We start from the raw sequence: 16,321 nt of genomic DNA, 5'->3' as shown, positions 1-16,321 counted from the left end.
CTGAAGAACTAAAATGCTTAGGAAGATAGCAGATTCCAGACCTCATAAAAATCACCAAATAAACCAAGAAATGGGAACATGTGATGTATATCCAATAAAAAATGAGACTGCATATGTTACATTTAACAGACAAATATTTTTAAATAGTTATGTTCACACATGCACACACACACACACACACACACACACAGGAAAACGTATCTAGTGAATGACAAGTATATTGTATTAAACTGAAGCATGCCATAGTTTCTTGGGAACTAAACAAGAGGATCCAATTTAATTAAAAAGCCACTGAGCTGAAATAAGACGGAAATAAGAAATTCACTGAATAAGCACATTGAAGCTAGAGATAGCCCTCAGAAGAAACAAACAAACAAAGACAGGTGAGATGGAATGACAGGAAATTATCCAATCTGTGGAACACAGACCAAAGAAGAATTGGGGGAAAAACTAAACTAAGCTTTAAGGACAAATGGAACAATACGTGATGGCCAAACGTGTGTGCTTGTAGGACACCAGAACTAAGGATGAGAATGGAGCAGACAACAGTGTTCGAGGACATCAGAATTCACTTCTACAGCAGGAGACCCAGAAACGACAGGTAAGCAGGGGCACACATAAAACACTGTGTTTCCGTAATCTACTTGAGCCATTCGATTGTGAAACAGTAATATGGGGAGTGATCATAAAATATGTATAACCACAGGACAGAAGTGCTAAAGAAAGTATATTATCATAAAGTTGTAAGATTACAACATTCGCACCTATATCTGTAAGATCTGCTAGTTTCAGTGACTGTCATTTGTACCTCAGAAAAGTTGGCATAGTGTGAGCCTTGACTACATCCTACAGGCCCACGCGTTACTGCCCTGGGACGGTCTTACTGAAGGTGGTGGAGACTTTAGAGGTAGGATCTAGAGGGAGTCTTTGGGTCACCAGTACGCTTTTGCTTTTGATGGGGATTGTGAGACTCTAGTCTTTTCCTCTCTGTTTCACATCCTAAGCAGTGGTGCCACTGTTTGCTTAGCTAGTAACTGCACCAATCAGGTATATGAATGAGTGTGAGAAAGGCATGGAATGCACACTCAGCTCATCAACCCCTTCCTGGAACTTTCACCTCCCTGAATTTTCATTTCATTCTCTCTTCCTTTTCCTTTCTGGCATGAAGTCTGAGCGAACTTTATTGTTAGCATTTGTTCTAATTAAGTGCTATACCTTGCTATGGGTTGCTTGATTTGCATGTGTGTGATTTTCAAGAGAGGGCCAGGCACAGAGATGAGTCATGGAGCTGCAGTTCGGGAGGTTCAAGGATCTCACATGGCCTTTGTGAAGGCATGCCACTTGCCAGTCCTCAACACACAGCAGTGCTTAATCGTGGCTGTTGACTTATCATGTGGCATTCTTCCTACCTTCAATTGCGCCTGTTGACCTATCATGTGGCCTTTCCCACCTCTGATCATGCCTGTTGACCTATCATGTGGCATGCCTCCCACCTCTGAACCGTCTGATGACTGGGGAGATGCGCACGAGGTCACACCTTGCCAATGACTATCAAAGTCCCGAAATTACCGTCTCAAGAATAATTCTTAGATCACTATTGTTCTCTATTTTCAAAATACAAAACGACAGTGCTCAGGAGTCTAAGAATAAACTAGTTTAACTCTCTCACAGAGAAGAGAGCTGAAGACTCCCGGACAAATGGAAGTCAAGTAGCTTGCCCACTGCAGGCACAGATCCACATTCTGCTTGCCTGCAGGCCAACTTCAGCACTGAACCCAGAGGCAGCAATAGACCCATTTTCATCATCCCTTGTAGCCCAGGGAACTGAGGAATTCGTGAAATGCAAATGTGCTCACAACGTGACTATCAGCTACCTCATTCTCTCCAGCCAGTTCTGCTGGGGGTGGGGTGGGGCAGCCCTGAGCATCCTTCTAGACTGCATAACCTTCAGTGCCCATCTCCCTGCATTCCTTAGAGTAAAGCATTGGAGGCTATCCTTCCTGCCTATAAATCAGGGGTAATGTCCCTGCTTCCTAGCTCACTGGGCTAGGTAATCACCGAATCCAGCTCTCCATGGTAAAGCTTACCTTGAGGCTGTACACTGCTTTGAATGGACCATGTCCTGTTACCACCTGCTACCTGGTTCTCGTGTGAAATGTGTATTTTCATTACTGGGCAAGGGCTGTACTCCATAATACATTTAACTTTGCTGTTGGTGGCATGTATTGTTTGTGACTGATATTCTCCTCTTACCCTGCTCTACCAAATAATCTGATTTCTCCAGCTTAGCTATTTATTTCTTATAAAACTCCATGACAGCAGAGTTGAGAAGGCACGAGATGTTCACTGGATGAATTCACTAACTTTGTGACCTTTCGGTCATTTTCTCTTACAAATGCTGTGGCTTGCCCAGGGGTGGACTTAAAAGACTTTATTGCTGGAAGGGAACAGGGCTATACCAGGAAAAGGCTTGTTCTTATCTGTGGTGTGCAGATTATTAGTTTGTAGACAGAGAAACTGAGGCTGAGCAGGAAACAGAGAAACTGTGGGCAGCGGAGCTAGGGCCAGGGCTGTGGCCTAGGCTTGTGCCACGGGAGAACCTGGAAGGAAGGAGATGAGAGATGCTTAGCTAAGGAAACAGCGGGGCACAGGACAGGACTCTCTGGAGTCAAGTCAGGAGAAAGAGCAGCATTTTCCCCTTGCAGCCATTGGTTCTGCATGGTAGCCACATCAGTATCAGGACCTTCATGGGGCTCTTTGAAACAAACCATGCCCAGGGATGTGCACAGAAGCTTGTCTAGGAAGTCACCTATGTGAACTGTGGAAAAACCACGCTGTTCATAGCTGCCCTCTGGAGTACCCTGAGAACCACCATTCTTGGTTGCCTCTTGCTACAGGGTAGACGGGTATGAATGTTGTGTTGTATGTGCATGCGTGTTTGCATAAATGTGTGTTAGAGGCACAGAGGACTCTACAGAATCTACAAAATTAGGGGCTCGCCATGTTCCTTGGCAGACTCTTGCAGACAGCATAGGAATCTGAGTCCTGTCTGCTGCTACCAGAGAGCTCTATGATAGTGTGAGCCTTGGAATTTGGTGGCCAGAGAATTCTCATTTGGATAGTGGGCATTTGGTTGACAAGGTAGCCATGGTTGCTTCCCAGGTGGACATTCTGACTCAGGAGGAAGGGTAGAAGGCAAATGATTGTGACAAGATGTAGTTATTCCCCCTGCTTCCTGGGAACGAAGGGTAGAGGAGGTAGGCTGGGCTCTATTGCAAGGTTGATTCTGAGTAGAATCAACTGTTTGCTAGGGCCTATGCAGGTTGAACACCCCCCTCTCTCTACTAGAAAGCAAATGCCCTTGGGTCTTGAAAACTGGGAGCAGGGATGGTGGCTTGAGTCATGATGATTCTAGACCATGAAGAAACAGAAGACAGTTCCACCAGGCTGGTCATGAGGAGCGTGGGCTCAGCAGTATGGCTACACTATGGTTACTAATCCCTAGGCCGGGAAGGAGAGAAGGCAACAGGGAACCAACTGAGGCAGACAGTAGGTACCATAGTTACAGATAGGTCCCCGGGCTAAGCATGCCTCCCCTTGGGAACTAGGCACACAGGTGAATTACTGGCTTTTGTAGCAGACATCTTAAATATTATTGTTTACGATGTATTTATTTTCTTCTACATGTGTGGGTGTTTTGCCTGTTTGTATATATGTATATCCCCTGGTGCCTGGGGAGGTCAGAGAGGGTATAGAATTAAATGAAAATGGAGATAGGGATAGTTGTCAGACAATATGTGGGTGCTAGGAACTGAACCTGGGTCCTCTGTAAAAGTAACAAGTGGTATAAATCACTGAGCTATCGCTCTAGCCCTTGTAGCAGAAAAATTAAGTCAAAGATTCTGTCAGTCACTCTCTGTTGCTATGAGAAAAGACCTGAGAGGGTCTGCCTAAGGAGGAGATGTTTATCTTGGCTCATGGTTTCAGAGGTCTCGCTCTGTGGTTAATTGGCCCTGCTCTTCTTGAGTCTGTTGCAGCACAGTGCATTGTGGGAGGAGAGCAAGACAGAAGACACTCAGTCAGCTCATGGTGCTGTCTCACTCAGGGCATAGCTGAAGAGCAACAAAGTTCTTACTGCCCGGCCCCACCTCCTAAAGGCCTACCACTTTCAAATAGTGCCACAGGCTGGAGCTTAAGCAGTTAACACATTGGTTTGGGGGAGCTTTGAAGATCTAAGAAACCATAACTAACAGTTTTGTTCTCCCAACAAGAGTAGAAAAAGGAATTCTGGTGTCTTGCTCCAGTCCGTTTTGGTTTGACTCTGCCAGCTGTGTCTCTGGTAGGTTCATGACCCTCCCTACGGTTCAAGAACTATGAGTCCAGACACCTTGTAACTAACTGCTCTGGTTATCTCTCTCTTTGAGGCAGTCCAGAGGACAGCAGTAGCTACTTAGGGGCTTGCCTACAGCCATGGTGCTCCATGTCCACCTCAGTCTGCTCCCTGTTCATTTCTTGATGCTGCTCACTGCTTTCTTGAGTGTGGGGCTAGTCTATACATGGATTTATGCTGGCTAGGGCTGGCATGTCTTGGTGACCCAAGTACACATAGAGCCTAAAAGTCCACATCTTTCCATGTACACCCCTACCTCTTCTCTATAAACTACGAGGCCCATTATCTCCAGTGTGTCCCATTGCCTGGTGTTGTGGCTAGCTCCCAGATGATCATGGGGGATGGAGCCTAGTTGGTGCCCCTCTTTAATGGAGACAGCTCTTAAATTCCTTTTTCTGTCAGAGCAAGGCTGCTACAAGTTTTTATCAAAGGCCTCATGAACCTAAAGGATGGTCTCACACTTCCATCTGTTGTCTAACTTGATTCAGTACACCCTTGGAAGGTCTTCTCTAGAAGGACACGTGAGGGTCATGTGGGAAGGACCACTGCTTATTGTTCCTAAGTAAGCATACCCACCTCATATACATTCTACATTCTGGATCACTGCTCTCAGTAGTCATAGTTCACATATACTGTGTCATGCATCTTGCTACGAATGGCTTATCCATCCATACATCATGTATGCTTCGCGCTCCGTTCTCGGAAAGAGCTGAGGCCTCACAAAGAGGAAAGTCTTTATAAAGCAACCACATCTTTCTATTACATGAAACTTCATCGTCAGTGGAGACAGCTTGGTTTTCACTATAATCGGCTCCTAATCCCTCTGGTGTACATCTCCAGGACCACACTGTCTTTTCTCTTTGCAATGTCCTGGTATGTCACTCCTTTGTTTGTCCATTGAGATCCAGTCCAAGTTCTACTTGCTATAGGAAGTCTTTCTGATCCATGGTCCCTATTCCTGAAAGTATGGCATCCCCAAAGCTTACTCACCATAATGTTCCTTACTCCACACTTAAATATTCTTTGGAATCTATAGTTTTTATTTTCTATGTCATTTTAGTGAGTATTTTTCCTACTACAGAACCTTTGAGAACACACAGCATAGATTCATGTCTGTACCTTGGCCAGAAACTTCTCCCATAAGGTAAGTCTAAAAGAGGCTGCTGGATGAATCACAGGCCCATACTCACAGTCTTCCCTCTCCCTGCATAATCTTCAGTCAAGCAGCCAGTCACATTTCATACAAATGTTTAAAAACAGCAGCAACTTTTGGGGCCCCTCACCCACGTAGTTTAGAGCTGCAAGTTTCGTAAACCATGGGATTAGCCTTTTTTCTTCTAAGAAACATGCACCCTAGACATCATATATAATTGACATGGAGATCCAGTGCAACTGAGAGTTAAGACTCTGGACCAGTAAATGCAGCATACACACATCTGAGCCCTACAGCATCAGCAGTGTCTGGACAGCTAGGCAATCTTAGCTCCCATGTGGTATGGCACTTATCGGGAGGGTCTGAAACAATGTCCGCACTTGCTACAGCACTCGTTCACCACTGTAGAAACTAAGGATGTGGTAGTGAACTAAGATAGTGTAAACTGTGACCCTGGTGATAACGGATGACAAGTGAATAAAGACGTAATAGTATGGGCTAGGTGGCATGTGATGTGAGACCATCAAGACAGCACAGGACACGGGGAGTGAAGGGAACGGCTTCAAGGGCAGCAAGGACGTGCTGGGAAGGGACTATCATCTTCAGTAGAGATGAAAGAAGGTGGGCAGGCATGTGAGTGGCACCTGCCTCGGCAGAGAGTTTGGAGTTCTACAGGGATGTCAAGAAGGCTGAGGAAGGCAGAAGCTGGGCAGACTAGAGGGAGGTGAGGATGAAAGGGAGGAATGGGAGACAACATGGACTGGGCCTCCAGCCTCCACTCTGGGTGGCTTAGGGAAGCCTCAGAGGGCTCTGAGTGGGGCAAGCGCTTGGCATGACTTGGCTTTCAAGAGGGAACTATAGGCTGTTGTAGTCATCCTAGGCTGTGTGTAATGGCTAATCTTGGTTGGGCTGAGAGTCTTGGGTTCCATAGGAAAGCAAGTTGAGGAAGTCAGTAAGGATCACCCCTCCATGGACTCTGCCTCAGGTTCCTACCCTGTTTTAGTTCCTATCCTGACTTCTTTTGATGATGTACAGAGATATGGAAGTGTAAGCCAGATCAACCCTTCCCTCCTCATCCTGCCTTGTGTTCACGGAGTTTCATCATAGCAACAGAAAACCCGACTAAGACCAAGTTTTGCTAAAGGCTGAGCAAAGGGGGTGATGTAATCCAATGTCCTTGGTCCCTGGGGTCTCATTCTTCACGGTGTCAAAAGCTGTACAGAAACTAAGACAGTGCAAAACGCCAGGCCAAGGCCTTTCTTGAAACTCAGAGAAGAGCCATTCCCTCTGCATTAGTGAGTCACCAAGTCAGCAGTTGCCTGAAATCTCTGATGAGGAGCCACAGTGAGGAAGGCAATTACAGTCTTCTGTCTCATTGTCTCTGACATCAGGTACATGAGCTGCTTTGGCCAATGGAATGCAAGCAGCTATGAGGTGAGCTACCTGCAAACACAGCCTGAAACTGTTTATGTGCTGTAACTCCAGGCTAGCCTCTCTGATCATCTCCTGACAGCACAGTGACTGCTGCCGTAGCTGAGGATCTGGAACTAGACAACCATGTAGAGTCCTGTCTATTCCCGAGAGCCGCGCAGGGCTGAGGGCTGCAGCTAATCCTTCTCCCTCACACACTGCGAGTCAGATACACTGGGTCTGTTTGCAGGTTATATAGCATTTGAAATAATCTGTTTTTGCAGCCAAAGCTGAGTGGTGTGCTCTTCTCCTGGGCTGTCCCGACGTCCCTCACAATGTGGTAAGGTCCCAAGCCCCTAGTGAGAACGTACTCAATGGTGAGAGTCAGCCTGTCCTTGGTAACTTTGTGACATAAGTCTACGGTTAACTCATAGCTCCTGCCTCTCACACACTGGCTGCTCGATCTTAAGCTCCCTTAGAGTTGTGTAAAAATTACTTCTGTCCCCCATCTTACTCCCCAGTGCCACTCTATGGAGTTATGAAGGAATAATCACGTGCACTCAGATCCTCAGGCATCACCAAAGTGCAACTTGGTGTTGACCATCATATAAACCATAACTAATGCAAAATGGCCAAAGCCGAGTAGACAGTGATTTTAACTGCTTATGAGGCTTACACTCCCTGTCACTTTCTAGTCTGAGATGCCCTATAATCTCAGCCCAGGGAGTCTCCTGGGTGTGCAAACAACCACTGTCCTGGCCTGTTTTGTCAACTTGACACAAGCTAAAATCATCTGGAAAGGAAAGCCTCAATGGGCTGTCCACAGGCAAGTCTGGAGTGCATTTTCATGATTAATGAGTGATGTGGGAGGGACCATGGGGATGTGTCACCCCTGGACAGGCGGTCCTGAGTTACGTAAGAAAGCAGGCTGAGCAAGCCATGAGAACAAGCCAGTAAGCACTATTCCTTGTGACTCCTGCTTCAGTTCCTGCTTTCAGGTTCTTGTCTTGTGCTTCTGGCCTGACTTCCCTCAGTGACGGAGTGTGACCAGAAGAGTTGTAAGCTAAAATAAACCCTTTCCTCCCCAAGCTGCCCTTGGTCATGGTGTTTTATCGTGGCAGTGGAATCCTAACCAAGACAACACTTCCTGCTTTCACCTACTCAGTAAGTTCACCAACTTGGGCAAGACATAAATCTAACTATTGAACAGAGATTGGGAAGAATAAACTGTGGGCTTTGGGAGCAGGTGGGCTTTACTGCAGTCAAAGAGACAGGAGGCAAATGCCAAAATCAAAGACAGTCAAGAATGGTAGCCTCAACTCTTTAAGGATGGTGTGGTACAGTAGGAAGGGCAGTTGGGAGACGGGTATAGTCCTGATTCTGCTGCTAGTTAATTAAGTCATCTTCCACCCCTCTTTCTACACACATACTGGAAGGGGAGAGCCAGTAGGTCCTTCCTGGAGCTTTATGATGCTAAAGTGTTATCAAATAGCAAGAATACAGACAGGTACTCAGCACAGAGCACATAGGAAGGGATATTTCTCAGAGGACACTGTTGCCCTGCCTCTGGCCATGTAGACATGTAAGTCACAGGCTGATGTACTGACCCAAGACATCCTGTGTCAGCAAAAAAGCCCAGAGTTCTTTCCAGATTGAACAGGATGAGGGAGAAGGCTCCTATAGAGGATGCTTCCCCAGAGTTTGCTGCAACCAAGAAGTGCTGAAGTCCCTGAGCTCAGAGTCCCCACAGGGGAGGGAAGGAGTATCCATCCATAAGGCTAATATCCTAGAGGGCAGCAAGTCTCCACAGCCCCATACCCAGTGCAGACAGCTCAGCCCCATTCCTCGGCAGAAACCTGTTTTCTGGATGGCAAGTATCAGGTCTCTGTATGTAGCTGAGGATATCTCATGGGTGTGAGAACAGGGAAATAGCAAGGCCGAGATTTCAGAATGCTCAGTGATGCTTTCTCGACATTCTGTGGGGATCAGAATACATCTCATGAGCTAAGGTAGACTAGAGGTTAGCCTTCTGAGGCCCAGGTTCCTCTGCTGTAAATGTGTTCATGCCTGCCTTGGCATGCAAGGAGCATATAGCCTGAAGGTCTCTGTCTATGCAGACTGTCTTTCTTTGGTTGTGACTATTATAAGTATTCTCTAGGTTTCTACAGTAGTTGAGCCTCCTGCATTAGGTACGTTTGCACCAGAACTCTGTAAATCAGGGACTTGTCTATAAGAAAACGTTCCATTCACAGAAACCAGGTTCCTTCCAGAAGTGCTCTGGCAACTCAGCAAAGGGAAGAGGGCAATTATGGAAGGTCATTCTCAAGAGGGACAGAGCCTTTACTTACTTGGGACTCCAGACACCAGCCGCAGGGGACGAAGCACACGGAAAGCCCTCAGTGCCTTCACGTCGAATCCAGCTCCTTTCCCTCCTAGAGCATTGGCCCCGTCAGCTTTGGTTGCTTGTTCTAAAATTGCACTAAAAAGCCTAGAAAAGAGGAGAGAGAGGAGTCATCAGGACCCCAGTTGGTTACTCAGCTGGGCTCCAATCCAAGAACACAGCCTAGACTACTGGAGTTTGTCACAGGCGTGGCCACTGGAGACCCACAAACAATGCTGCAAGTTGAAATTTCATCAGCAGGATCACCACCAGACATGGGGAGAGCCATCATTTCATAGAGAGCACTGAGTGAGGTTAGAGGCAGCTCTTTGCTGTCAGAGTGTGTGTGCATACTTGGGTTGGGTGAGCAAGGCTCCTGGCCCAGCTGTCAAGGCACAGGGATAAAGCAGAGAAGTCTATCATGTCTCTTGGAGTGCTGTCCTCACTGCTTGGAATCCAGCTTCCCTGCTGTGAGTACTTAGTAGGCATGTGCTCTCTGCCTACTCCTCCATCCTGATGACAACCTTGGTGTGATTCGTTCCAGGGGACAATGAATACCTTAGAAGTCAACTTCACCCATGCCCATAACTACTGGAGGGGGTCAGTGGGAGAGCTCTAAGCAGGACCCACCGGCATATGAAGGCACAATGCTGAAACAGGTTTCTGCTCTGACAATGTATCTGCAATCACACATCCCCAACAAACAAAAGCACCTACTGTGTGCAGGCACTCTACTGAATACTTAAGTTGGAGGAGAAGAGACATATTCTGACCTTTGAGAGTTGACATCCCTAGGGGCAGTCAGGATCTGAACTATCAGTCACGAGACCTTGTAGAATGTGATATTTGGAGAGAAGAGGGGTCCATAGTGATAACAGCAAGAGACCAGCCTTTCAGCAGAGGGCAGCTCAGAAAGGAACCCTGCTCTGGCGATGTTTTAGAAGAGGCCCTCACAGCTGTGTGGGACCACTACAGGCAAAGAAACAGTCAAACAGTCGGGACAGTGATCTAGGGAGATGCACAGAGACATTAGGGCCAACAAATTGTCAGCACAACCAGGACAGAGGAAAACTGAGGGAAGGTGAGACTGGATAAGAAAGAGGGGCCACACAGGAACCGGGCAGGAAAGGGACACAGTTTGAGTGAAGTCTGTCTAACTAATACCAATTGGTCCTGCAGTGGGCGGGGCCTGCAGTGGGTGGGGCCAGAGTGGGCTGCTGCTGTGGCCCACTGAGAGGCTGGGGGTCAGGCCAGGTGGTAATTTGGAGACTGGTGAGGATCCGATACTGGATTCATTTTAAAGATAGGGCTAGCAGGACTGGCTTTGGGACTAGTGAGGAGGTAATGAAACAGAGATGAGATGTGACCCCAACATCCTGGAGCAATACAAAGGGAGGGGGATGTGGTGGCACATAGGTGTCCACATTCTACTGCCACCCTCTCCAAGTCTGGGCTAGCTACTGTATGTGTGGTGTTTTTCTGAGCTGGTGTCGCGTCTCTGGAAGTCAAAGGATGGTCTAGGATAGAGACAAAACTGTTTTCTGTACAGGATGTGTTTAGGTTTGGACCATATGTAGTATATATGGAAGCTGTATGTGAGAGGGCTGTATCAAAGGGTCCTCCATCACTGTGGAGGCAGAGAACAGATCAGAGAGAGGCAGATGAGGAGTGGTGTGTAGGCAGGAGACTTCATGATGCTACATGGAGTCTGGGGAAAGTGAGATGGCCATGGTCAACTGTCCAGAGCTGACGATACATGAGGGAAAAACCCACTTGATTTAACACAGCCAAGGCCACTGAGATCTGGAAACCATCTGATCTGGGGAGTGATGGGGAAAGGGCCAGTGGAGATGTCCAGGAGAGAGAGGCAAAAGCTGCAGCCCTTGAGCACAGAAAGCCCTGCCCCAAAGATACACTAGCGAGGCCCAACGTGAGCCAAGGGAACATCCTTTCCAGAAGACACACTGACAAAGTCAAAGGAGGTGGCACTGACTACGGAGACACATTTTATCTAGCCCAACATCATCAAGACACGGTGTTTTGGTGAGTAGTAAAAATAATGAGATATTTGTCAATCTTTGTTCTGCACTCAATCTCTGAAACATGTTGCATGTTTTACATGCACAGCACCCTTGGTTTCAGGTGCGGTGCCACATATGACTAAAGGTTAGCATGTAGCAACTCTTTGGACTTTTGGCAAAAGTGGGTGTGGCATGGGAGTTTTGTGTGAGATGGTGGCGCAGAATGGGCAGGAGAGGGTAGTTATGTGGCACACTGAGGATGCTGGCTTTACATGGGGCAAAGCTTAGCTGAACAAAGGCTAACAGGCCTTCTAGCAGAGAGGGAGGAGAAGCCCTGCTGGGTGCCAGCTTTTCTCTCAGAGACTTAGGGAGGCACATTATAAGGTCATAGATGTGGGATGGAGACATACCACATTGCATTTTAACTTGGGGAAGGTCTTACCTGGGGTCCTAGCTGGAAATCTGAAGGGAAAGGTATACAGGAAGTTTGAAGAGGGTAGTGAAGCTACAGAAGAATTACCAAAGGAAGTGAAGAGGGGATGGAGCAGGAGTAGGGACATGAGGGAGGATTTTGGGGAATAATCAGAGGCCAGTTTGACATAAGCATCACGAGTTGAAAGTGGAACTATACTCAGCTTTATGTATTTCTCTGTGGGAAGATACCAAGATTTCTATGTAGTCGGATGAGATCTGAGTTGGTGTTTTCCTCCAGGTGAACATGTCAAACCAAGATGAGAATGAGTCAGCCAAGGGTCCATGCTAGTGTGGATCTAACTGACGGACAGTGGCCCTCAATTGACTGGCAGGGGGAAAGGGTGTGAGTTGGGAAGGAAAGTGTACGGACATAAGTGGAAGGAGAGAAGAGCTGTTGGAGTCATGGTATTTGAGGGAGTAAGCTGGAGAGAGGAGGCGTGGCTGGGAGCACCAAGCTGGAGAGAGGAGGCGTGGCTGGGAGCACCAAGCTGGAGAGAGGAGGCGTGGCTGGGAGCATTATGTAGAATGTGACACTCTAACAAGAGGAAGGTATTGTATTAGTCGTGACAGAGAAACTAGCTATATACATGGGTAACTCTGTATCTTGAGCAACAGGCTCCTTAAATGTCATGGTGACAGGCCCAGGTGAGGCTGGAGACCTAGCTTTGCAGAAGCTCATAGTCAAGCAGGGCCAGACCACAAGAGTCACGGGCTGGATACAGTTTTCCAAGTATCTTCCTAGAAATCCTCGGGGACAGGGCAGCTCTGACAGCAGGGCCAGGGTCTAATGCCCTAGACTCTGAGCTACACACTTCTTGGGGTACTTTGGGATAAGACTTTGAATAAGAGTTCTAGCTAAAAGAAGCTTTACCTAACATTCACAAAACCCAACTCACATACCTTAAAAAGGAAAAACATTTTCCCATTTTGGGCAGACCAGATGTAAAGTCTCCCAGTTCCTTCCCTCAGCTGGGCAACCCGAGTGTGCACACATTCATGCATATGTGAAGACATGCATATACACTTTGCCATGTTCATGTGTCTCTGTGTGAATATGCATGCACATGTACACATAACACTGACACGTGGGAGGGACAGTGAGAGGCACCCTTCATTAATAATTTCTCTCTTGGGAGAAGTCTGACTTCAAAGTGATTTTTTTAAAAGATTCTTTTATTGTGCCAAAAGACAAGTTCAGTTAGCTCGAATCAGAGATAGGAACAGAGAGGGAAAGAGGCATGGGCGAGGAAGGTTGGGAAAAGGAAAAGACCTCATCACTTACCCTACAACCACAATTATAAAATCTAGTAAATTCCAACCGTTGCGGAGGTAAGCGTTGGGGTGGAAGAGAAGTCCGTAGGCAATTACTTTTAAAAATGCTTCCACGGTAAAAATGATGAGGAAGAGATACTCCACTCGTTCCTAGGAAACAAAAATAGAAAAGAGAGAGAGAAAAAAATCATTAAGTTGGAGATTTGCGAGGTTCAGAGGCAGCGAAGTTCACAGGTGGCGTCACACTCAGCACAAGGATTCAGCCTGCCACAGACTGTGTGGTCTCCACAAAGCCCACAGCCTTTAACGTCATTGCTTGTAAAAGTCCATTGTTATGTTTGCTCAGTGATGAAACGGCCTACTGATACACTTCCCAGAATGCAACGCTGTGGCCAGCAATGCTGAGGACAATGGAAGAGGCCTGCACATGTAGCCTGAAAGCTAAGTCAGCAACTCCAGAGCCAACTCCAACACCAGAGTTCCAGCCTGTGAAGAGGAACCTGTTGCTGTTGTTTTCAAATGCCCTTGTTAAGATGTAATTTGAAGTAATGTGAAAATTCACATTCTTCCTTCCACCCCCGAAGTCTCATTTAACCTGCTAACATTTTGTTGTGGCTTTAAAAATGAGAACTCATACCGCTTTGATCTCCAGGGGAATAATACCAGGACAGTAGAGGTTGCTGAGAAGCAGGTGAGCCGAACCCTAGCAGTACCTTGCCATGATTCTGTTAACAGGCCCCAAGGGTAGCAGTCTGGGTTTGGGGAGGAGACTAGTTGATATCCAAAATAAAAGCAGAAACACTGCCCCAAGGAAACAGAGGGTGTCAATAGCAAGGTCTCTCTTGTGGGAAAATAGTTGTCTGTCCAAAGACGCTCTAGGTGAGCAGGACCAAGGAACCTAGGAGGAATCAGGTACTAGGTGCTGAATAAAAGTTTGCCTTTTTACTCAATGGGCAGAGCTGTCTTTTCCTCTCAATGCCTAGGAAAAAGACTTGCGCTTACCGGGCAGTGCTTACCCTAACCACATGGGGATGATTACTCCTGTTCACCTGCTTTCCTCCTTAAGCACTGTTCCCCTACCCCTACCCCCACACACTCTAGAATAGCCTTGATGGTACCACCTGGTTGGAGATTGCTCAGGCGCATTCAAGCTCCTCTCCTCACCCTTGCAGGGGCCACACGCATGCACACAGCCACACACACAGGCGGAGCTACCTCTTCCTGGAGCCATAAAGCACCAGGGATTGTCTATCTCAGGTCACAAAGCACCTATGCCAATTCACAGCCTCCAGAAGGCACTCAGCTCAGAATCCTAACACCCATTCCCCCCTCCTCTACCAGGCTAAGGAGAGTTCACTGCAGACCGCTGGGCCCACACACATACAAGCCACACAACAGGGAAGGATCACTGTCCATGATGGCTGGCCACCTCCCACTTGGTCTTCTGTGTAGGGTAATTTGAGCCTGGGGCTTGGGGGCCCAGTGGGAAACTGCCAGGACAGATGCTCGGTGCCCCTTACTGTTCTTCCTATCCCTAGATATTTTAGGAATACCAAGCTCATCATGAGTGGTCCTGGGCTAAACAATTTAAGGCTTCAATGTTAAAAATGACAGATTCTAGGCCTGTCCCAGACCTGCTACTGTGGGGCACCTGGATATAATATCTAGGAATATGTGATCTACACAATTCTAGGGGTGTCTGAGACACCTCAAAGTCTAAGAACTACCAACTCACAGGCTGATGAAGCCCTCAAGCAGGTGGTGATAACAGGGTGGGGGTGAAAGGGTCAGGTTTAATCAGCACCTTGGGTCAGTCACTCTCTATTTTAGTCCCAGAGTGCTGACCTGTGAAAGTGACTGCCTTGTCCTCTTGAGAAGGATCAATCTACCCTGCATGGTAGTGTCGACATCTTCATATCAGTGGTACCGGGTTTGCACAGAGCTCTGCACATTGAAGGGAAAGGCAGGTTACAGCAGACGCTGCTAGGTAGCCTGAGGATGGTGGAGAAGAAGCTGTAGCCACTCAGCCCGTCTGGACACTACCCCCGGAGAGTTTAGTTCTTTCATTTTAGCACCAGATAACAGCTCCGTTTCTATTCATACTCCCCCAAACCTCTCCACAACTCCATTCCCATCCGTACTCCTGAAACCTTCACAGAATCTGACTCAGTTAGAGGTGTGACAAGAAGAAAGCTTAAAGGGAACAGGTACGAGTTGGGTAGGCACCACTGGGATCCACGTGTTTTCATGTGTTCACTGCCTCTACGTTTTCATTCACATGCCCACTCACACACCCAGCCACTAAGCAAGAAGACATAAAGCTAGTTGTTTCTCTTGCTCTAACTCTGCCCTCCCCTCCCACCTCTCACTGTAGATAAGTCCCAAAACCATAATTGATAGTGAGGATGTAAAACCTAAGCAAAGCTCTATGGATTCAGAACAGATACTCGCTGAGATGCACAGGGCTTGGAACGGAGCAAGCGCTTGTCTGAGAGGCAACCTTCATCTAGCTGGGTGATGGTTTTATTTATCAGTTCATTATAATATAATGATAATAAAATGCAGAGAATCCGGAAACCAGTAAAAGGGAGTCTGGACAAGAATCCAAAGAAGGAACAGCTAGCTGCCGTTCAACAGCAAGCCTGGGACCCAGTTGTGACTCAGCCCATGAGATTGGGTGTTGATCAAAGTTTGCAGCCAGCTGGTTGATCCCTCCAGAGCATACACTGAACTGCTACTGAAATATCTAAGGGCTCCCAGGGGATGGGTAGAAATCAAGTTCATCAAAGGCCATTCTTGTAGGTGCTCAGAAGCCTCTGGGCCCTGTGTACACACACAGTCCTTCACAGCCTTTCCAAGACCTCAGTCCCAATACCAGTGGGCAATACACCAGTGTATGCGTGCGTGCGTGCGTGCGTGCGTGCGTGCGTGTGTGTGTGTGTGTGTGTCTGGATTCTGAGCAGCACACAGCTCCCTGGGAGCATGGTATAAGTCTGACATGTGACTCATCCCTTCTATGATCCTGGGACTTGAGAAATGTCAGAAGCCAAGTTGAGTAGAGTAATATCCCTGCTCGTACTGTTCTGGGTGGAGGAGGTATGGACACTTGGCAGCAGAGACTAAAGAATGGGCTGTTGGAGATGCTAATACCTGAAGCAGCTTCTCTGAGCTTCCTGGGTATCCTGTGGGTTCCTCTGATGGAAGTGGGTCCTCCCTGCCTA

At 47.4% G+C, this 16,321-nt stretch overlaps 1 protein-coding gene across 18 annotated transcripts in view; it reads right to left on the bottom strand.

The window, feature by feature from the left end:
• The window catches only part of Cacna1c (calcium voltage-gated channel subunit alpha1 C), a 604,243-nt gene that overhangs the window by 172,364 nt on the left and 415,558 nt on the right, over positions 1–16,321 (bottom strand). For 13 of the 18 annotated variants that reach the window (XM_028753526.1, XM_028753527.1, XM_028753521.1 and 10 more), the window contains exon 1: positions 9,302–9,377. Coding sequence is in view for 5 of the 18 variants with exons in the window: in XM_028753516.1 (XP_028609349.1) it covers positions 9,302–9,441; positions 13,111–13,250 (280 nt within the window). In the remaining 13 variants the exon portion in view is untranslated. Of the gene's footprint in view, positions 1–9,301; positions 9,442–13,110; positions 13,251–16,321 lie in introns of those variants that run through there. The other 5 variants (XM_028753516.1, XM_028753517.1, XM_028753518.1 and 2 more) reach the window with 1 other exon arrangement.

The sequence above is a fragment of the Grammomys surdaster genome, unplaced genomic scaffold (genome assembly GCF_004785775.1).
Source record: "Grammomys surdaster isolate TR1022 unplaced genomic scaffold, NIH_TR_1.0 125950, whole genome shotgun sequence".
Lineage (NCBI taxonomy): Eukaryota > Metazoa > Chordata > Mammalia > Rodentia > Muridae > Grammomys > Grammomys surdaster.
The sequence above is the reverse complement of the archived record's forward strand: the minus strand, read 5'-3'. Positions and strand labels throughout refer to the sequence as shown.